Source organism: Octopus sinensis, linkage group LG15, assembly GCF_006345805.1.
Source record: "Octopus sinensis linkage group LG15, ASM634580v1, whole genome shotgun sequence".
NCBI lineage: Eukaryota > Metazoa > Mollusca > Cephalopoda > Octopoda > Octopodidae > Octopus > Octopus sinensis.
The window spans coordinates 55,752,883-55,777,368 of NC_043011.1; the positions used below are offsets into that span (position 1 = coordinate 55,752,883).

Below are 24,486 nucleotides of genomic sequence, written 5' to 3' on the forward strand. Positions count from 1 at the left end.
ACAGTTTTTAGATAAACTTTCATTGTTTCAGTGTCTTCAACGGAGACAAAAAATTTCCTTTTAGTAAAGTTGATTTAGTGAACAGAATTGTGTCTGACCAGTTAACTGACCCTTAGTATATTACTGGTACTTATTCCCTCAAAAGTAAAAAAGGGAAAACCACAATCCCGGCATATTTATTATTTATTGTGTAAAATCATAAGAAATGCTAGACTCTCAGCCGTTTTATTACAAAATGTAATAAATGACCCAAAGTAGGAACATTAATAATTTTGAAAGAAGAATTCTACAGACAAAAGAAAGAAGGGCAAAATAAAAGCGAATGCTTACAATTTCACTTGATCAGGCACATAAATATGTTCCATTGGAACCATTTTAGATAATTCTTCCAGAGTTTTCACATAATGGAGTTTTGAGTAGAATTTTGAACTGGAAATAAAAAACAGAAATTCAGAAACACAGAAAAGGATACAAAAATAAAATCTGAAGAGATTGTTGGTAAATCTTAAATGTTCATTAAAAAAAAAAACTGAAAAAAGGCAAAAAAGATTAAGATTACTTTAGAAGAATTTGAATTAATATTCTAAATGTGTGGTTGCTCAGATTTACTTCTGAATCTGGTGTCGGCATTGTTCCCCCACTTCTCTTATATCAATTTACCCAATTGGGAAGAGAAATATTTTGTTAAGAAAGGAATGTTTAAGATCAGCTTCCCAGACACTATGTCAGTGGGAACCAAAGACCCAAAATCAAAGTAACAGAAGGCTTAAGATGTCCATCATTTAACAATGTTAGTTTTAGCTTGATTAAATATTGAATGTCTGCCTACAGACACAATATATTAGATAAAAATAATTCAGAGATGCCATCAGCATAAAAGCAATAATAGGTCAGTAAATGTCAGTATATTTGATGCTTGGAGCATTGAGAATCTAGTCTAGAAATAAACAAAGTGAAAGAAGCTAAAAAAAGAAAAAAATACACAAGTATGGGAGACAACTCTGAACGTATTTAAATAATAATGAAATTGTATATCGTGCTCGGGTTCACCACAACTCATCAAAGGTGGAATGTACGGTACTTAGAATTATGTACGAAAGTCAGCAGTGTATGAGTTATGATATACATGTGTATGGAGGTGGGGATATCAGGTGTAGTGTTGGCGAATTTCAGGAAGCATGGAGGTTTTAAAGGATGCAATGTCTCAGCAACTAACAAATGATGCAGGTAGTTTGTTCCATGCTTCAGCAACTCTGAGTATGAAAAAATGTTTCCAAAAGTCATGAGAGCTGTGCTGTTTTCTGACTTTGTAGGCCTGCCCACATGTGTTAGACACATGGAGCTCGAAAAGGTACTCAAGATGGTTGTTGGCACGATGGTTAATAATTTTGTGGGTGTTTACCAAGTCAGAGAAATACAACCCCTGTTTCCTCTCACAAGCTAAAGGAAGGGATAAAAGGCTAAATTTCACAAGTAATTTGGTGATTGTCTTGACTGGTGTTCGAATTCTAAACACTGGGTTTGCTTAGTTTTGTTACCAACATGTTCAATATTAATGCCATCTCTTTGAAATAGTATTAAACAAAAAAAAAAGAAGCAGATTACATTTAACCAATAACACTTTGAGACTGTAGGAAAAAATTTACTTCCACTAACATGTTTAGTTGAATCAGTTCTGAAAAAATATTTAACATAATCAGTGAAAATATTGTAATTCATATAAATTATATTTGTGGTGAGGCGGGAACCTCCACCCCACCCCATTAGCTTAAAACACTTTAGCATTTACATTAGTCTGTCAAAAGTAATGCTCATTTATTGATATTATTTTGATGAGGGAGCTGTTAATTTTTAGAATGATATTGTAGGGTAGGTGTGAGAGGCCAGTTTGAACATAAAACAAAATATTTGGTCAGTGTAAATGCTAAAGGATTAATTCTGGTAAAGAAAAACAAGGGAGACAACTACGAAATTAAAACCTGAATGATAGTCATAATCCTACAAGCAGTGTCCTTCATTTCCAATTTCCCATTGGGAAATATTGCCTTGCCTAGAATCAGGTGAGGGTTGGCAACAAGATGGGCAACTGGCTGTAAAAAATATGCCTTGAAAAATTCCATCCAACTCATGCAAGCATGGAAAAGAAGTTCAGCTGCCAGGTGTCGGAGTTTCAATGTGTCCATGCCCAGGGAAGTAAGGTGTTCAGAACATGATGTTTTCTATTTCATAAAATCAAACAGATTATCAAGATGGTGAAGATATGAGAGAGAAATAATCAAGCTATTTAAGAGGGCATAACTCATTCATCCACCATTTAAAGAAATGGGTATTTGTGGACATTTCATTATTTTAAAAAATAATACAAACCTTATAAATGGTCGAGTCATCATAACAATCGTCTTTAACCATAAAGTAGGATGGACCAAGAGCAAAGCTTTCAAATTTTTCTTTAATCTAGAATGAAATAATAAAACTCCCATGAGCATTTGCAGAGGTTTGCCTTTTCAGGAAACATTGTTTTATGTGCAAGAATTACATGGTACACAAAACACAACAACTTTTGAATTTATCAAAATACTGGATTATTTGTGAACTTATATGATACACATGTTAAACTGAAAGAAAAAATCTCAAATATGATGAATCAGAAGACATTCCCCAAAGAGGTGGGCCATACATTTAAGGTGAAATAACTGAATAAGATAAACACATACTTGAAGCAAATGATAATTGTAAGACAGACTGAAGTGGATTAGAGACGAGGGGGGGGATTATCATTGATGACGTAATGAATGGTGACAAAAGGACATTGACAAACCTAACTGATTGAACAATCAATTAGTTAATTGGTCAAATGGTCAACAAATTGAAGCAACAAGAGCAGAATGGAGATAGAATCAGTGGTTGTGTTTATTATTGTCATCAGGAACTTCCCAAACAAAAGTTGCTTCAACATTAAATTTCACATCCGGAATCTTGCAAACCAAATACAAAAAACAAACAAACAAATATTCCTTATAAGTGATTTAAATGAGAAAGGAAAAAAAAGATAAATACAGAACCATTTTATGTCTGAATATTTTCCTAATGTATCTTAAATATAATTTTATATATGTTAATTCAAATCCATAAAATATTTGAAACTTCAGATATTCTGTATCCTATGACATGTCCTCTCATTACATTTCTAATTAATTCCAGAGTCACTTATTCTCACCTCATCTCAAGTATCTTTCCAAATTAAAAGGTGGTATTTATCTAGTAGTTCCACATGTAATTATCAAGCTGATTAATGTTGCCACTTCACTTTAGTCTTTTCAATCTGTCGACATATTCCATTCTGTCTTTGCCATAAGATAAATCATCAAATATCAGAAAATATCATCAAATCATTTTTTCCAGGGATTCACATCAACTTTCCCAAACATTCTACGTTTTCAACTTTAGTCATCAAAAACACTGATTCTTGTAAAAATGTTTTTTGTATGAGAATTGCATTTACATACAAACATGCCAAACACTAACCATACACATTGAAGCACCGGCTTACATCAACACGATCATTATTACACGTAAAGAAAACAGAAAAGGTTCTCACGTCTGATGTATTAGATGACATTTCCAAACAACATTCATGATAACAAAATCTTAAAAAGTAGAAAAGAGTGGTTGTAATATATTATATTACAAGAAATTTAATCCAAACATCAGGGTCAAACCAATTTTTGTACATTGACTCACATCAGCATTTGGATCAACTCCAGGAAATTAGGGACACCAAAACCAGAGGAAGGAGAGGCAGCCTCAATGCCAACAGGAATTGGTTTCAGAAAGTAGAATGAAACTAAATAATATAAAGCCTCTAGTTCAGTGCTCCACTGACTCCATCAATTCATCTCATCTTATTTTACACGCATAAAACAACAACCAAAGTAAATCTCATTCAACAGCAAAACCACTCAAATAGATTCATTTTGTTTAGATTTCATTTTAGGGTCTACTGAACACACACACACACTTGAGAAATGAACGTGACCGATTTTATAAAATCTGATTACCTATGATCAATCATTTGGTAGCATCGCTTCAGCCAGCTGAAGCCAGGCATCTGTCGGCGAGGTGTGGCACCATGAAAGAACACGATCATATAATCCTCAGCCACGAGTTGCTCCAAAGTACTTGTTACGTATCTGTCGTTAAATCAGATTAAAATATTTAGGAACATTAAGTGTATAAAACAATCAACAAATAGCTAAACACTGAGAGACATTCTTCAAGATCTGCAACATTCATAAATGGCCTTTGGTGCCATTTATTAAAAATTCTGTTTCTATCAAAGTTCTGAAATGTCTAATATTTAAATAACTGAGAGTACAAGAAATGAATACTTTAATACGATGTCGTTTAATTCAAATTGAACTTAATTATTTTAATTTTCTTGCAATGTGACATACTTTACTAATTTATCATTTACATGACATCAGTGAAAATAGATATTAAAACTTGTCTTTTATGGTTCCTGTCTATTAATGGCATTTGTAGAAATCAAAGGAAGGTAGTAATTATAAAAAATTAGTTTTAAATTTAATTAATATACAACTTCAACATTTTGTTAACAGTATTTCAGTCATGATAGCAAAGAGAATAGATTTAAATCTCAACGGCATTAACGAGCTAATGTATATATATTTCTTTACTACCCACAAGGGGCTAAACACAGAGGGGACAAACAAGGACAGACAAACAGATTAAGTCGATTACATCGACCCCAGTGCATAACTGGTACTTAATTTATCGACCCCGAAAGGATGAAAGGCAACGTTGACCTCAGCGGAATTTGAACTCAGAACGTAACGGCAGACAAAATGCGGCTACACATTTCGCCCAACGTGCTAACGTTTCTGCCAGCTCGCCGCCTTCTAACGAGCTAATGTATATAGCTCATTACTTTCAACAACAACACAATGTCTGCTTGAACTCACAAGAAAAGATTATCCATAACATAGTTGTAATCTTTTCGTCCTCGATCCGGAAGGAAACAACCAGAGAACACAATGATTGCATTGAGATCTTCACCCATATAACCTGAAATGGGAAACAAAAGTTAGACATGAAAATAAATGCAACAAGGTACATCAATACTCTATATTTAATTGGTAGATTTTGAATTAAAAATAATAATAATAATGAAATTATTGTATACAGTGCTCAGGTGCACCACAACTTGTCAAAAGTGCATATAAAGCATATGCAGTAATGTACAAATGTCTGGAAAGCGAACAGTGTATGAGTCAGATACATGCTTGTGTGTGTATGGAGGGGAGAAAATCAGGTGTAGTGTTGGCGAATCTCAGGAAGCATGGAAGTTTTGAAGGATGCAGTGCTCCAACAACTAACAACCGATGCCGGCAGTTTGTTCCACGCTTCAGCAACTCTCAGTGTGAAGTCATGGGAGTTGTGCTGTTTTCTGACTTTGTAAATATGTCCACGGGTGTTAAACAGATGGAGTTTGAAAAGGTGCTCAGAGTTATTGTTTGTAAGATGGTTAGTAATCTTACGGGTGTCTGCCAAGTCAGCTGCCAGACGTCGGAGTTTCAATGTGTCCATGCCCAGGGAAGTAAGGCGTTCAGAATATGGCAAATGCCTGATGGAGGGTATTCTCTTGGTTGCACGTCGCTGAACGGCTTCCAGAGGATTAATATCCTGGGCAAGATAGGGGTTCCAGACTGTGGTGATGCAAATTCCAGATGAGGTCGTACCATAGCTATATAAAGCCACAGATAGATAGCTGGAGAGCGGCTCACAAACAATATGTAGAGAACAAATTAAACTCAAATATAAATGAAATGGGAAACTAGCATGCAATAATCCATGCCCACCACCTTTCAAAAGGAGACAATAGACAGCCTGGTCATGTGACTGTTGTTATTCATCCCAGATGACTTCTGAACAAGCAAAACTATATTTCTCTGACAGTAGGATATGATTTGAGTAAAATTTTGTTACTATCCCTTGAAGTCTAGCAACAATTTAAAGGCTTCCTCTGTGTTCTACAAACTACTGGAGGGACCACAACAATCATTTTTGAACTGAAGATTCTGGTAAAATATCTTGGAATCCTTGGAGCTACAACTTAAAAAACATCACACAAGCTGAAAGCAATCATATTTAACAGAACCTGGTAAATTACAACCAAAGGTAGACACTCTTCAACCAAATTTAAATAACTTAGAGCAGGACTGGCTTTTAACACATTCAAACCTTTCGTTGCTCTATTCCCCCCTTGCTAATGTGTTTGTTTCAATGAATATTGAAAAGAAACTCTTAAAAAATGATGATGGAAGGTTTTCATTTAAATAGGCTGGTTTTTGCATGAGAGAAGCAGAGGCAAGTGTCAAGCAACCTGGTAGCAAAAGGGTTAATATTTATTACAGGAAAATCTAAAAAAGAACTCAGCAAAATACAAAACCAGTAATGTGTAAAAAGGGGTGATGGAATGACAGAAACCTGAACTGATAAAAAATGCATCAAGTAGTTTATTACTCCAATGAAGGCCACAGAAATTCAACCATAATCAATACAAATACAATGGAGTTCAACAAAGGGAAAAGTAAAACTATTTTCAGTTGTTATGGAGAACACCTGAAATTGTGTACAGAACTTACCTTCTGTAATCAATAAGGAAACAATAGCTAGAATTTACACACATTATCATCATCATCGTTTAACGTCCACTTTCCATGCTAGCATGGGTTGGACGGTTCGACCGGGATCTGGGAAGCCAGGAGGCTGCACCAGGCTCCAGTCTGATCTGGCAGTGTTTCTACAGCTGGATGCCCTTCCTAATGTCAACCTCTCCGTGAGTGTAGTGGGTGCTTTTTATGTGCCAGGGGAGGCTGGCAGCGGCCACAATCGGTTGGTGCTTTTTACGTGCCATCGGCACAGAAGCCAGTCAAGAGATGAAGCTTGTATGCTCTGCCTGATGTGTAATGTCAGAGTGCATACACGACAGAGTGTAAGAGCCCCGAGAGAAAAGTTGGACATAAGAGGCATCAGATGTGTTGTGCAAGACAGACCACTATGCTAGTATGGTCATGTGTTGCATATGAATGAGGACAGCTGTGTGAAAAAGTGTCACACCCTAACAGTGGCGGGAACCTGTGGAAGAAGTAGAGCCAGGAAAACCTGGGATGAGGTAGTGAAGCACAACCTTCAAACATTGGGCCTCACAGAGGCAATGACAAGTGCCCAAGACCTTTGGAGATATGCTGTACTTGAGAAGACCCAGCAAGCCAAGTGAAATCACAGCAGTGACTGATGCCAGTATTGCATAACCAGCCCATTTAAAGGTACCCTTCAATCATCGGGCTATATGCTGTGCTTGAGAAGACCTGTTGAGGCAAGTGAAATCATTGTCATGACTGATAGCAGTGACACTTGACTGGCTCCCATGCTGGTGGCATGTAAAAAGCACTAATTTGAGTGTGGTCAATACCAGCGCCATCATACTGGCTCCTGTGCTGGTGACATGTAAAATGCACCATACGAACATGGTTGATACCAGTGCTGCCTGACTGGTCCCATGCTGGTGGCATGTAAAAAGCACCATTCGAATGTAGTCAATGCCAGTACCGCCTGACTGGTCCTGTGCTGGTGAAATGTAAGGAGCACCCACTACACTCACAAAGTGGTTGGTGTTAGGAAGGGCATGCAGCTGTTGAAACCTTGCCAGATCAGACTGGAACCTGGTACAGTCCTGTTAAACCATCCAACCCATGCCAGCATGGAAAGCGGACGTTAAATGATGATGATGAATTTTGTTTTAGCATGTCACAACTTAAATTTCAATAATTTTATTTGCTTCTAAAATGAGTTTTAATTCAAAATATGTATTTTAGAAAATAATTCCTGTTTTTTTTTTGTATTTTTTTTGTAGTGGGGATCATCCTGTAACATATCAAGAAAGAGGTACAGAACCACATTCCCAAATTTATCCCAGACCAGTTTGAAGTATTCTTTTCGTTACATAAAACCAGCACATGCTACTTCCAACCTTCTTGTCCTGGTAGTTTCATATATTTTACAGTATTAAAACTACATGAAAAGCGCCTCATTTTTATTTTTGGACTAATTCTAGAAAACCGTTGATTCTCTTAGACAATCAAGAACCAAGAATTCAGCAGCTCATATCCTGTTAGTAGCCATCTTCCATGTCTGAAAGCAATAGAAGGAGTTTCTGTATGGACCAGTCACCTTCATTTCATGGCATTTACTCTGGAGATAAGAATCCATCTTCATGTAGCAGTATTACAGAAAGAGTAAGTGCATTTTTTGCTTTTTTAATAATAATAATAATAATGAAATTATTGTATACAGTGTTTAGGTGCACCACAACGAAAATTTAACAGTTCTAGTAATTATTTACATTTGACGGATATTTGTCCTCATCTTGTTAACACAACATTTCGGCTGATATACCCTCCAGCCTTCATCAGGTGTCTTGGGGGAAATTTCGAACCTGGGTTCTCATTCCTAAGGTATTTTTCGGTGTTATTATTATTATTCAGGTCACTGACTGGAATCGAACTCGGAATCTTGGGGTTAGTAGCCCCATGATCTTAATGACTATGCCATATGCCCGTGGGCATGGTATACTTCTTTCTATCACTTAACGACCTAAATTACATTTAGAAATATAGTTAATTGCTTAACCCTGTTTTAGTGTAAACCTCCAAATTCCTAATCCGTCATCATCCTCTTTCTGCCTCTTCTACTGCTATTATTATAACAGACTCTATCTTTCACCATTTGCTTCTTACTATCCAGAAATCAGAAATTTGTTCTTCTGAATATCCAAAGCAGCAGCAACAAACCCAAAACCAATTCCAACATTGAATCCTTAACTTTTGCTCATTTTTTTCTTTTTTCATTCCTTCAATTTCCCCGTTACTTCCACAGACACACTCTCACTGGCAACAGACTCATTTCTGAAATGATGCTATACACAGGCAAAAGCTATTCCATGGTAGACGGACCAATAAAAGAACCCAGAACCCTTACCTCCATGAGATAATATCTTCTTGTAAGGTTCCACTACTTTCATATCAATACGGAAATGCTTTTCCCCAATTACGATTGATTTCCAGTGTTTCGAATCAGTGTTTTCTTGTTCAGCAGTGTATTCAGGAATGGTACTGGGAGACTCTAGTGGAGTCTCACCTGGAAGAATTGGGAAAGAAATAATAATGAAGATGAAGGGACACATATATCTTCAAATGGAGTGAACAGTTCTGAACCCTTATGCTTTATATATATATATATATATATATATATATAATAATAATAATAATAATAATTAATATTATTATTATTTGAGGGAATATTAATCCTAACTTACAGGGAAAAATTCAATTTAGAAATACTAAGTCAAATTTCACACAATATAATATAATATATATATATATATATATATATAATAATAATAATAATAATTAATATTATTATTATTTGAGGGAATATTAATCCTAACTTACAGGGAAAAATTCAATTTAGAAATACTAAGTCAAATTTCACACAATATAATATAATATATATATATATATATATAAATTAGAAAAAAACACCTTTTATCAATTCAAAATGAACAATTAAATTACACCATCTAGAAAATTACATATAATAGAAATATTAAAATTAAAATAACAATAATATACCGATGATTAAGTAAATTGCAAACGTATATAATTGGTAGAATAACATATATATATATATATATATATAAATGAGGATTTTAGGAAGTTTAATACTCACAATACAAATAAAATAAGACAATATTGGTGGAATATTTTTGTAAAGAAATAAAAAAAAAAAAAAATACTGAAGAGAAAAAAATGAAAATAATTGTTGTTCAAAAATCTAACATACTTTCCCAGTCAACTTCCAAGCCTTCTGGATCGATTTCTTCAGGAGTATCCAAATCTTCTGGAGTCTGGAGGTCATCTATATCCCCCAACATACAGTCAACTGGTGGAGTGCAGTTGTCAGCTTCGACATCTTCATCATCAAATAATTCCACATTCGGTCTGATTTTCTTCTTGGGACGAATTGTTTGCAGAGTGGACGGTCGCACTGTAAATCATGTGATAGCAAAACCCATCTTTATATTTAGAGAGAAGCACAAACGAATAAGTCAAATTAACAGAAAATGTTCACTGGTACATTTCTACCAGTTCATGACCAACTTCAAACTATCGCACTCTTACATGTGTGTGAGTGTGTGTGTGTGTGTGTGCATGCGCACATGTGTGTGTGTGTGTGTGTGTGTGTGTGTGTGTGTGTGTGCATGCGCACATGTGTGTGTGTGTGTGTGTGTGTGTGTGTGTGTGTGTGTGCATGTGCATATATTTGTGCATGTGTGTATGTAAAACTCTTCCACAATTTCTCATGCAAAAGCCATATATTCTGAAGTCTTAGGCAGCATCAAGACATTTTAAAAGAGAAAACTAATTCATTCTGAAAAAAATTAATAATTTTATAATTAGTAAAATCTCTTCCTACAGACTCCACCATCCATAACTGATTCTGTCATCTGTGACACAAGCCAGATGAAAGCCATTCAAGTTATCAATAAACCTTCCCTTAATCATCCTTCACCAATCTCCAGTTCATCAGTTACGACCTCCTTCCTCTCCCTTCACTTCTATTGTTGCTGTTTCAGTTTCTACCCTGAAACTGTTGCTTTCACACCAACATCACTGACAACAGTTTCCTTCACAACTTGTCAAAGTACTGCAGCACACAATATTCCTCTGGAATTCTATGGTTTTTACCTCTTTCTCCTCTCTACCTTACCAAAACACATCAACCTCATGCAATCTTACAACATGGTTCCAGGTTTAGGTGAATTTGGTTCTTTCAAGAAAGAGTTTCACAAGGCATTTACAGATTTTAATACAGTTTACACAAACTGACAACACCTCCAAAAGATATTCTGATATAGCTTTCATTCAAAGAGATACCAAAATATTTCTTGAACAGAAACTCTGTAGTAATGTTTCTTTCTTTTTTTTTTTTTTTTCCTTTTTGGACAAAATGGTACAGCTTTAAATGTGAAGCTTCAAAATTTCCACTGTAACATTTCAAGAAGCATTTGGCACTCTTGGTTTTAGTTCTTCATAGATTAACTGCTTGGAAACTCCGGAGTCTACGAAGTGACTCTTCCAGCTCATAGGATATGTTTTGAAGATCATACATTCAAAACCAAAGACTTTTATTCATTCAAGAGCTTTCAGTGTCAAAAATTAAAGTTTCCTATTTCACTCTTAGCAGCATTAATGGAGGCATAGTCGTTCTGAGTGTTTATGGTGTGTGTGTATGTGTGTGCACGTGCATTATGTATTCACGTATGCGTGTGTGTGTGTGCATGTATGTATTCGCGTATGTATGTGTGCATATATGTATGTATTCATGTGTATGTGTGTGGATATATATATAGTGTGCAGTTTGCTTGTTGGTAGAATCAGCAAGAAGTACTCAATCCAGTAAGAGGTACATATCATTTAATGAATACAAAGTTACATATGAACCAATTAACATTTCATGTTTAAATAGTGCAGTAATTGGATGGGTTTTTATTGCATACCATGCACAATCCAGCAATTGTTCAGGGTAAAATGACGTGGATACTCCAAGAGGAAATGCAAAACAAACTGAGTTTAAATAACAAGCAAAACACTAGACAGTCAAGGTGGGGATAGTAGAGAGATTTAGGCCATATATTAATGAGTCATAAAGGTGCAGGCTCAGTATAGCTGAAAGAACACACATCCTTATTAGATTGAAGATCTGCCCCGACTTTATAAAATTTTTACAAAATGTATGCATCTTGATAAGTTTCTGTTACTGAACTGGAAGACACTCTCACCCCTCACCAGATTAGACATACTAATTAAAACACTTTAGCCTTTCCTTTTTTTGATTACCTCCACTAGCCATAGTTTTTTTTTGTGTAAACAGTCAACATTAACAATACTTTTCAATTAATGGATTAAAGAAACATAGTCTTTATCCTGCTGCCCTTAACGTTTCATCTTATTTTTTCTTGCAGTTTTTTTCCTTCCATTTCCTCATGGAGAAGGCAATTGCAGACTGTGCATGGTACACTATACAAAGCTGACCAATTACTGCACTGTCCAAGCACGAAACTTGATGTAGCTCATATAATTCCTCCATTCATAAAATTTTCAACATGTAACCACGTGTGTATCGTTGGCAATTTTCTTCCTGTATCTTCCCTTCTTTTGGACTTTCTTCTATTTCTGAAGAACTTTGCTCGAAATGTAAAATCCTCTTTCTTTCCTTTCCTGAGTGTCTGATAATACAATACTTGCACCACATCTTTGTGTTGTTTTTCTTGTTTGTTCTTCTTTGTTTGGATTCACTATATATATATGTATATATATATTTACTGGCACCTGTGCCGGTGACATGTGTAAAAAGATTCGAGCGAGGTCATTGCCAGTACCACCTGACTGGCCCCCATACCGGTGGCACGTAAAAAGCACCCACTACACTCTCAGAGTGGTTGGCATTAGGAAGGACATCAAGCTGCAGAAACTCTGCCAGATCAAGATTGGAGCCTGGTACAGCCATCTGGTTTGCCAGCCCTCAGTCAAAATCATCCAACCCATGCTAGCATGGAAAGCGGACGTTAAACGATGATGATGATAATATATATATATATATATGTATATATATATACTCTTTTACTCTTTTACTTGTTTCAGTCATTTGACTGCGGCCATGCTGGAGCACTGCCTTTAGTCGAGCAAATCGACCCCGGGACTTATTCTTTGTAAGCCCAGTACTTATTCTATCGGTCTCTTTTTGCCGAACCGCTAAGTGACAGGGACGTAAACACACAAGCATCGGTTGTCAAGCAATGCTAGGGGGACAAACACAGACACACAAACACACACACATACATATATATATATACATATATACGACAGGCTTCTTTCAGTTTCCGTCTACCAAATCCACTCACAAGGCATTGGTCGGCCCAGGGCTATAGCAGAAGACACTTGCCCAAGATGCCATGCAGTGGGACTGAACCCGGAACCATGTGGTTGGTTAGCAAGCTACTTACCACACAGCCACTCCTGTGCCTATATATATATATATATATATATATAATTTCGTGTTTTGCACACACACACATGAATATCAGACACTACAAGAGAAAGAGTAAGGAGGTTGTATTGAGTGTTACGCTGCTTTAGGCACCTTGAAATAGTTGAAATCTCATTGGTTGCCTTGTGACAACATATATTGATGAAGAGTTGACAAATGAGACTAGATGTCATCTCAAGGAGAATTCTCTCGTGTCGCTGAATCTGATATGAGGAGGAGGAGTGTCAACCAGAAACCATGGCTGTCACTCACAAGGGAATATGACTTGGCAACATGCACCATACTTTCCTTAATTGCTTTAGATGCCTCTATAGTCGTGGACAGGTTCCTCTCCCTCCCCGCATCACCCAACAAAATACCCACAATGTGACACCGTGAAGGAGAGAGGCAGGTGTTGGGAGTCAGCCGGTAATTAACAGCAGCCGAGTAGAATTAAGTGTGTTGCTTTATGGAACAATGTGCTGCTTGGTCTAGGAATCAAAGCCACAACATCATGAGCCACAAACACTAATCACTTGGCCATAACGAGTTAATTAGTGAGGACCAGCTGCAGACACACAAACACATATATTGAGAAAATATGAAAATTGACATTTATTAAAAATTAAAATACTTAAGAAACTATTTTTATGTTAGGAACCCTGAATATAGAAGAATTCTTACCAGGTCGGGTTTCTTCATCATTTATTGCAATACTGTTTTCATTCTCATGATGGGACATAGTATTTTCATGTGATGAAACTGTTTGAGGGTTATTCTTCACTTTGGCATTATCCTCCATGGCAGTTGATAAGTCGGAGGCAATAAAGACGTCTTCATTGTGCCAATTGTTTTCAGAGTTTTGAAAAGGTTTCATATCCTAAGAAGGGCAGAAAAAAACAAAATGAAAATATCAACACAAACACTAATCAACTGGTTCTGGTAAAACTGAAAGAACTGTCAGTACGATAGAACTCTTGGAAAATTTTAAAAAATTTCTTCAAGTTTGGTTTCAAAAATTTGTATGGAAGACTGGTGAACTAATTAAGGAAGCTAATGATAGAACAGCTCTTCTTATGTTGTGGTTTCATACCAGGGATTAAGTTGTTGTAAGGATTAACATAATTTAGTAATGCTGACAAAATGAAAAATGTTAAAGATTGGGTATTAACAGGAGAAATTGATGTAAAAAATGTTAAGAGGCATTACAAAAGGTGATTACAAGAGATGGGGATGCTGGTGATGTCAACATACTCTCTTTACTCTTTTACTTGTTTCAGTCATTTGACTGCGACCATGCTGGAGCACCACCTTTAGTCGAGCAAATCGACCCCGAGACTTATTCTTTGTAAGCCCAGTACTTATTCTATTGGTCTCTTTTTGCCGAACCGCTAAGTGACGGAGACGTAAACACACCAGCATCGGTTGTCAAGCAATGCTATGGGGACAAACACAGACACACAAACACACACACACATATATATATATATATATATATATATATATACATATATACGACAGGCTTCTTTCAGTTTCCGTCTACCAAATCCACTCACAAGGCATTGGTCGGCCCGGGGCTATAGCAGAAGACACTTGCCCAAGATGCCACGCAGTGGGACTGAACCCGGAACCATGTGGTTGGTTAGAAAGCCACTTACCACACAGCCACTCCTGCGCCACTGATGATATCAGTGGCAAGTTGCATGCACCAAATACACTGTGATGGTTTTCAAAGAACCTTTCAGCAAATACATATTAAACTCCCCAAACGAAGGAGGCCCGTAGCCTTTTAATGGAGACTTGAATGCTTACAGCTCTTTCTGCTGCACCATTAGAGTTTCAACTGGAAATAGAGCTTTCAATTTGTTTTTTTTTTTCCTTTTTTGGCAATCAAATCAGTTTAAAATGGTTCAACAAATTAGTTTAAGCAGATCTTAAAATCCAGTCTGTTGAGTGATGTAACTGTCACTGGGACATCAAATCTAAAACAATGGAAAATTTTCTTATATTTTCCAAGCTTCTACTGGAATATAAAAATGTTTTAATCTAAATAATGGCACATTACCATCCAATATCTAATCTTTCCTAGGACTGTGAGTCAGGATACTTAGTATTACAAAAGGTGCCCTTAAATCCAATTTTAGCACCAAATTCTTCAGTATCCAAATCAAAGTAGGATCACTAAGGCAGACCCTTGTTTTCTTCAGTACTTATGGTATAATTAGATGGGCATGAGAAATTGTGGAAAGACCCATTGCATGACGAATGGTAAATAATTTATTTTTTTGTTAAAGATGAAATCATTGTCTGTAGTCAATTCAGAAGAACGTCTTGCAAATTGTTCTAAATAAGTTAATCTCAACCAATCCTTTCCAACAATGTAATTGAAGGGTATGTATGTTTAAAGGGGTATCTGTGTCAAAAGGGGTATCTGTGTTAAAAGAGGTATCTGTGTCAAAAGGGGTATCTGTGTTAAAATGATTTCCAATGTCATCAACTGTACAAAAATTAATCCTTTTATTACTTATGTCAGAAAGTTAAGAATTCTGTACCAAACTTATATGAGTTCTACTTTAGAAAAAGCAACATCACAGATGGTTTTACCAGGCATGTGTATGATTTTGAAATCACACTGTGATAATATAAAAGGCCTACTTGCAAATAAAGAAATCTTTGCAAAAATGAACAACAACAAATGGTCAGGCTCTAGGTCAGGCCTGGCCAACTCAAATTACATTGTGGGCCACTTTAATCACAGGAAGTTTTTTGAGGACTGTTTGTATACTTTAGGCACTAACAGCCAAATAATCAAATTACAGAATCAGGAATTTTTTATCATCATCATCATCATCGTTTAATATCTGTTTTCCGTGCTAGCACAGGTTGGACAATTCAATCGGGGTCTGGGAAGCTAGGAGGCTGCACCAGGCTCCAGTCTGATCTGGCAGTGTTTCTACAGCTGGATGCCCTTCCTAACGCCAACCACTCCATGAGTGTAGTGGGTGCTTTTTACGAGTATAGTAGGTGATTTTTACATAGACAGGCACAATGTGTATATACTGAATGGATACACTTATTAATAATAGAATATTTCCAGGTCCATCTCAATGATGTTCTGGGATGCCTCATCAGGGATGTTTCTGGGATCTCAGGGAAGGATTTCAGGTCTTTCAACTTCAGACCACTTCCCCACCCCTCCCCATCCACTTGACCCAACCAGGGTTCCAATAGCAGCAGACCCTCACTCTACTCTATCCAAAGCCACCTAGTGGCCCTCTCTACAGATTCAGAAACAGCATTTATTGCTCTCCTCTTTGCTGCACCTGTAACTCCAAGCCCAGTCGGAGCCTTGTAGAATGAATGCCCTACAAAACCTCAGCAGCCCCCTTCAATAGCCTCAACAACATTCCTGTCAGTCCTGGTTTCTGCATTGCTTTACTAGTTCCTCGTATTTGGCTTCCTCTCATGAGCCTCCTCCATGTGTTCCTGCCAGGACACAGACAGTCTCCACGTGATCACTTGTTAGGTGCAGTTTGAGAAGATCACTATGTCTGGGCAGAGTGTTGTTTGTGTGAGGTGATTTGGGAACTTTAACTGTTTGACAAGATCCACTTTCTGCTGTCAGGCTGGGGTTGTGAAAAGTAGGCAAGACGGTTGTTGAAGTTTCAACAAACTGGACTTCTCGTTGATGCTGAGAAAAAGGATACCACTTTCCTGGGGTGGTACTGGATTGAATGGCTGTTGATATCACCTCTGCATCTCCCTAAGGCTCTGGAGCAGCTGTTGAGATATTAAAGGGGCCTTCTTTCAGTAAACAAAGGAAAGGAGGGGGCTTTTTTATTGCCCCATTTGTGAAGCTTTGTCAGACTTGGCCAAGAGTCATAGACAGCCTGGATCATAAACCTGATATGCTGGATATCATCTCACCAGAAATCCAGTCAGGTAAAGTTCTGCAGCTGTATATTGGCCGACCCTGTCCATGCTCTTTGCTGGTTGAATCCCACCATTCAACTATGCCTAGGTGGACTTTGTGCAGGAGATAAAAACTAGTATTATATTAGTTGTCATAAGTTGAATTGGTACTAATTGATTTTACTAAAGTTCAAATCCTTTGCAGTTTTTAGATATTAAAGAGACATGGGAGTTTCTGTCCACTAAATGCATGTTTAATCTCAGTTAATCAAAGATTTCCAACTCACTATCTTACATCTATGAGACCCTAACACATTTATAAACAACGATACTCTCTCTCTCACTCACACACACACACACATCTCTGAACAACTCTTGACCCAAGACAAAGCACAAGGACATCCCATACAAGTGTACAGGTCATATATATTAGACAGAGCAATTGATGCACATTAATATTCTAGATATTACACGGAAAACAATTACTGACTGACAAAGCTTCACTCATTAACAGATCAAGTCTTTCTCTTTTACCATTATAACAACAGTTCTAGTTCCTTTGTGTTGATGTCTGTTTATCGCTCCACACCTCGCCCCCCACTAAACCAAACCAATTTATTAATTTATTCTCCTCTCATTATCTACATGGTGCCTCACCTCCCCCACCCACTCAAACCATACTCCGGAATACATCCCCTAAATATTTAGCTTCAATATTTTGATGCTGTGTTTTCCCCATGGGCACATCTACATGCCTAGACTTCATTTGTCTGTAAAACCCTAAAAAACAGTCATGAGTTCCCTCTATCTCAGTCAGACTATATATATTCAGCTATGAAAAAAGACAAAAAAAAAAAAAGAGAGCAAGTCTTGTCTGAAGGTTCAGATAAGAGTTTAATCCTAATTTTTGAAGCATTAAGCAGCAGAGTGCAAAACTCTACCTTGGATGGAGGATGAGCAATGTGACATGAGGTACGTTGCTCAAAGACACAATGAACTATCCAATATGAGAATGAAAACCAACAACATGATAACTGTGAGCTGAAAACATTAACCCCGAGTTGTTATGCGTTCACAAACACCCCTCACCTTCATGTTAACATTCCTTCACAAACACCCCTCACCTATGCAATGAGTACAATCATTGCAGAATTTCATTTTAATCTACAATGTAGGAATGTAATAATTTACACCCCTTGTGATGAAATCATTTTGGTCACTCAACCAAATCTTACTCAAAGCACACCTTAATGTCTTAAAAAGCTGGAATGGTCATGGCTGGAATGCTTTAAGTCCTATGTCTGCTAGATCAACTCTAACTTGGGCCCACAATAACAACAACAAGCAATACTCTAAGCCAACTCATTGATGACCCTATTTCCAATAAACACAGAAATCAATGCTCTTTACAACAGGTCCCAAACTTCTCTCCCTTCTTCTCATAAACCATTAAATCCACTTTTATCTGAAGTGAAAATCACCATCAAAACATTATAAATGTACACAAACAGATCGAAGATTAAACTGGATGTAATCTGGTCAGTTTGCCCCCCCCCCCAACCTTATACTAACAATATCTGCAATACTACAAGATAGAGTGAAACACTATTGATCCCCAACTGTTTGATCAACGTTAGACTAATTAAAGGTCTGTTAAAACACAGAGGTGATTACAGATATTCAGTTAAACAAGAGAACCTGTGGGGAAATTGTCTTTCATTTGCAATCATTTATCTGCTTGCAACAACAAACAAAGGCAAAATCAGTCATAATGTCCTTTTTTCTCCCTCCTTATTTACAAAAGGGTCAAAATGTAATCAAAATGATTACCGTTTATTATAGAGATTGAAAAATAATTCTTCTTAGAACTGAATTTACAAATAAATTCAGTTTATTGAGGAGTTTAGAACAAAAAAAAAAAAAAATGAATTGGAGACTAGTTTAATTAGATAGATCTTAATTAAATAGAATTTGGAAAGAAGATAAATATTGAAAGTAAGCATTTGTTAATTGTGAAGTTGTAATAACGTTGTGTCAGATTTATTCATTAAGGAGCGTCCACAACTGATAATCAGATAGAATTACAAGAATTTGAGAAGACCAGTGACCTGCATTGATAATTAGCATGTTCAGTTGAGATAATAGAGTCACTTAATATTGATTTCTGACAAACATATAAAGGGCCACATCTTGCGATAGTGGAGGGAGAGGGGGAGGTAGAGATTGATAATATTGACTTGGAGATGGTCCTCAAGTAACTGGTATTTATTTTATTGACCCCTGGTGGTGTCAGAACATGAACAGGTATAAAGACATTCAGTCTTGCAGGTAGCATTTATTTTAAACCAGTAACATTTTATCAACCAATAATAATAATAATAATAATAATAATAATAATAATAATAATAATTCCTTTTACTGAAGCCTGAAATTTTAGGGGAATGGGGCTAGTTGGTTACATCACCCCCACTGCTCAATTGGTACTTTATTTTATCAACCCCCAAAGGATCAAAAACAAAGTCTGCTTTGCTGGAATTTGAACTCAGAAATTTAGCTACAAGAAATGCTGCTAAGCATTTTGCTTTCTGGGTTAACAATTCTGTCAGCACATCACCTTAATGATGATTATGATTGTTTCTAACGTAGGAACAAGGTCAGAAACAATAGCAATCATGACCATCACCATCATTTTGAAGACTTATTCACTGTTCCCTTCCTGTGCAGATTCTATGTATTGTTCATGCAGTTTTGGTTACTTTTTCTGTTGAGTTGTAATGCACCTGAGCACTGCATACAATACATTCATTGGCATGTAAAAAGTACCAACCGATCATGGCCGTTGCCAACCTCCCCTGGCACCTGTGCCAGTGGCACGTAAAAAGCATCCGCTATAATCATGGAGTGGTTGGTGTTAGGAAGGGCATCCAGCTGTAGAAACACTGCCAGATCAGACTGGAGCCTGGTGCAGCCTCCTGGCTTCCCAGGTCCCGGTTGAACCGTCCAACCCATGCTAGCATGGAAAATGGACATTAAACGATGATGATGATGATGATGATGATGATAATAATAATCATAATAATAATGTTGATGATGATGATAATCACTGCCACCATCGTTTTAATGACTATCTTTTGATGCTACCAGGGAAACTAGACAGGTTTGTCCTGCATTTCCAACCATCATAACTCTTCTTCCTCTGAATAAATTAAAAGAAGAAATCATTTTGTTTAATTATATCCCACCTAATTGTCAGGTCTGTTCTTACAACCTTTTCCCCAGTTCCTTTAATAACGAAGGACTGTTCTGTTAAATGACCGTTTAAGGAGAAATTTCTTTAATTGACAAAACGACGTATACCAACGAGTTATAAACATAAAATAAATATGGCTTTTTTAAAATTTTTGTTAATAACGGAAATGGTTGTTGTTGCTGTTGTTGCAGCATAGCTATGATCTAGCAGACATTCCAGTCATGACCATCACATCCTTTTATTCTGACAGTGTATGCATATCTAGGACAATATGATATGCATTTTCCTTTCTTTAAGACACTGGGGTATGTTTTTGCAGGCGATTTGGCTGCTATTTCTAGCAGGTACAATGATCACGAAAAGATGCTCTCATTGGCTGGTAATGGAAATGGTTGTTTTCTTGTGTGAATAGTTTATACTTGTGTTTAATTAAATGTACCGTTGCCAAATAACTGGCGTTGGTCTCTAGGTTTTGACTGAAAATGATGCCAATGGAAGACCACAAATGCGTCGAATATAGTTTAATATTGTGTGTGTGGGGGTGTGTGAGGAATTGATGTTAATTATGATTGCCTTCTTAATGAAATGAAATATCCTTAATTACTAATCAAACAAAGTATAACTAATATTGGTTTCAAATTTTGGCTCAAGGCCAGCAATTCTGAAGGAGGGGGGTAAGTCAATATCATCAACCCCAGTGTACGACTGGTGCCTATTTTATTGACCCTGAAAGGATGAACGGCTAAGTCAACCTCGGCAGAATTTGAAGATGGATGAAATGCTAATGAGAAGCATTATTGTCCAGCATAGAAATGATTCTGCTAGCTCATCACCCAAGAAAATATTATTTATATTAAGAATGGGAAATTGTGGGAAAGGTGCCCTATGTTTATTTAGGAATCAAAGAAAGATTTCTTTAAAGGTCTTTTTTCTATTACCATAAATAGTTTTTATTATTTTAAGCAATAAAATATTGATATATTTACCTGAAAGCAAAGAAAATACAATATTTACATAAAATAAAACATTTTAAAATGATCAGCAATTTTCTCTGATCAATTTAATAACATTTGTCCATTTACAAGGACAGCTGTCATTTTCAAATAAATAAATAAGGGGACACACACACACACACGAATTAGCTGTATAAAATAAAAAAAAAAGGTAATATTATTTATTTCCTAAAGCTGGTGAGAGACTTAATAAAATGAAACGAGAACATAACATTAAATGTGTATATATTTGTGTGTGTGTTTGAGTGAGTGTATGTAAGTGCATACATATGTGTGTGTGTGTAGATAGACAGAAATATTGTTATGATACCATGACAACCATTGTCTTTTTTTTACCCAAAAGGGTTTTCCAGCCCAATATTTACATTCTTTTATTTATAGCTTTATATGTACTTAGAGAACCAATTCCAAAAATTATATGTATATATACATACACACACATGCATATATACATACATGTACATATACACACAGATATTGTAATAGATTGAAAGCTTTAAAAAATAATTCTTTTAAATCATTCCACCAATTTGTAGTGGAGAGAAATATGGCCACACTCACACACAGCCTCTACTCTCTTTCTCTCTCCCATACACTTTACATGGTTGTATATTAAAATTCAAAGAGGCCAACAGTTTTGCTTGAAAACACATTTTCACACTTACGCTAAAATATGATTATCAATTCCAGTTTTTGCAGAATATTTTCCCCCTCTCTAATGCATTAACTGTGGATTTTCAGTTACAAAAGCAGTTTGATTTTGATCCTAAAAGCTGTTAGATAGGAAGGTATAAATGTTTAATGAGAAGTTTGTCCACAATACGGTTTATAGTATTATAACGAAGGGTAAAACAAAAAAGCAAGTGTTTGTAGTTTTGTGAAACATTGAAGCCATGCTGTTGACATTTTAGCTTTGGCCATTGTTTTTAACAAATGTAATTGTTTTATATTTAAAACAGAATGAGTTGTACCTAAATGAAAAATATCAAAAACAATGGGCTCATAATGGGAAATGTGTCAAATATATATTACTAGCAGTATCGCCCGGCGTTGCTCGGGCTTGTAAGGGAAATAACTATATAAGCATTTTTAGAGAATTATAGCCAAAAACTGGCAAAAAAATGCATTAAAAATGGAAAAAAAATGATGGTAAATTTTTTTTTAAATCGTTGACTCATCGTAGACATTTTTATATAATAGCGAAAAAATGCATTAAAATGGAAAAAAAATGATGGTAAATTTTTTTAAAATCATAGACTCATCGTAGACGCGCGCTAATACCCAGAAGGGCTAGATATGAATCACGACTATAAGATACCCGGTTTTGGTTAAACTGCACCGCAAAATGTGGGAGTAGTTAGGAATCTAAATCGTAGGAGACAGACACACAACCTCTCTTTTATATATAAAGATGTATGGTGTTTTAAAATACTCAATAATCAGAGCCACTTCTGAACAAAGCTCATTAAGCATTTCCAACATATATCTTGCATTATGTCTAACATCAAATTTTTTTAAATTTCCATTAAACCAAAGACAAATATTTTGCAAAAATGTAACATTTTATGTATTTATGACTTATTATTAGCAAAAAAAAAAACTACACTTCGTCCCCTTGCATCATAGTTTATGCCCCTCTCTCTCTCTCTCTCTCTTATTATTGGCAAATATCTTAATTACACTTTTATCAGCCGTTATATATTATGTTGATTGGTTTATATTAATGAAAGTTTATGTAAGCTACTTACAGAAATATCTTGTATAATGTCTGCTATCCACCAAATATATCGATTCTTGGCAATATCAAAACACAAGTGTTCTATTTCCATAAAGGCAATGGCCATACAATATTCATCTCCTCACAAATACTTGTTTGGTCTCTGAATAACAGCTTCCAGACCATCACACTTTCCAAATAGTTTACAAAAGCATTAAAATAACTGCAGATCTCTAATCTTTCGCTGCCCCCAAAAATCATTTTCACAACAATTATACACAAAACTGCAAAACTTGAAATGAGATATTTTTTTGTTTAAATCACCACAATAGATGCTAATCTGATGCTCATATCATCTCCGTTAAATATATATTTCAGTGTAACACTTCCCCCACCCCACCCTCATTATCACTTCCTTTCTGCATCTTCTCTCTACTGTGTTGGTCTCCATCATTAACACCTCCCTTATTTGCTATCACCTGCAATGCCCTCACATATCCACCACAACTCCTGTCCCCTTCCCCCAAGCCTCTACTATAGTTCTATCCACCATTTGTTAGCCACCTCTTTCCTACCCATTCACCCAGTCCAAACCTCTCTCTCACTCCCCAATGCCCTTCAAGGGCTTGTCCCTGACACATCTTTGCCAGCATCCTTACCACTATTGCTCCCCTGCTGACTCTACAGCAAGGCCTTCATCTCTGTCCCTTCTAAACCTTTAATCTCTCAACTGGCACAAAGCCACACTTCCTAAATACTACTCCCTTCTCCCCCAATCGAAGGGTTTTTGTCTTGCATGGTACTTGGGGACTCTGTTGGTGCTGGTGCCATATAAAAAGCACCCAGTACACTCTGTGAAGTGGTTGGCATTAAGAAAGGACAACCAACTCTAGAAGACCAGCTCCAGTCAAACTGTCCAACCCATGACAGCATGGAAAACAGACGTCAAATGGTGATGATGATGATGATGATTACTTAACCTTCTCTTCTTTAGTCCAGAAGGATTCCTATACGTCTTTCCTGTTGCTCTTCTTTCTCATATCAAAATATCATTCCATATACAGATGCTTTAAATGTTACAATAAATGCCTTACCCACCACCATTCCACAAACCTCTGACCCACAGCTGAGCTATGTTATTCTAGAAACAGATAGCTTAAATGCTATTCTATTGTGATGCTGGTGCATGGAAACAGCCATTTTGCCAACCCAATACAATCGAATTGACAGACACCACAGAGTAAAATATATATTATTGCTTTATTGTAATAAAGTGCTTTATGCATAATTTTAGCGGTTGCTGGCCTTTCATCAAACTGCTATAGTTCAAACCATTCTATGACAATAGCAGAGCTTCAGACTGGATAATATCCAATGAAATTACTGCCACACACTATGACAAAGCTAATGACAAAGTCAATTAA

The 24,486-nt window shown here is 36.3% G+C and overlaps 1 protein-coding gene across 4 annotated transcripts in view; it reads right to left on the reverse strand.

The window, feature by feature from the left end:
* LOC115219795 (protein prune homolog 2) overlaps window positions 1-24,486 on the reverse strand; it is a 204,046-nt gene that overhangs the window by 11,287 nt on the left and 168,273 nt on the right. For all 4 annotated transcript variants that reach the window (XM_036509782.1, XM_029790061.2, XM_029790062.2 and 1 more), the window contains exons 12-18: window positions 13,855-14,050; window positions 9,925-10,128; window positions 9,061-9,219; window positions 4,983-5,085; window positions 4,059-4,190; window positions 2,368-2,454; window positions 331-429 (exon numbers count right to left, since the gene is read on the reverse strand). In XM_036509782.1, the coding sequence (XP_036365675.1) occupies window positions 331-429; window positions 2,368-2,454; window positions 4,059-4,190; window positions 4,983-5,085; window positions 9,061-9,219; window positions 9,925-10,128; window positions 13,855-14,050 (980 nt within the window). The remainder of the gene's footprint in view (window positions 1-330; window positions 430-2,367; window positions 2,455-4,058; window positions 4,191-4,982; window positions 5,086-9,060; window positions 9,220-9,924; window positions 10,129-13,854; window positions 14,051-24,486) is intronic.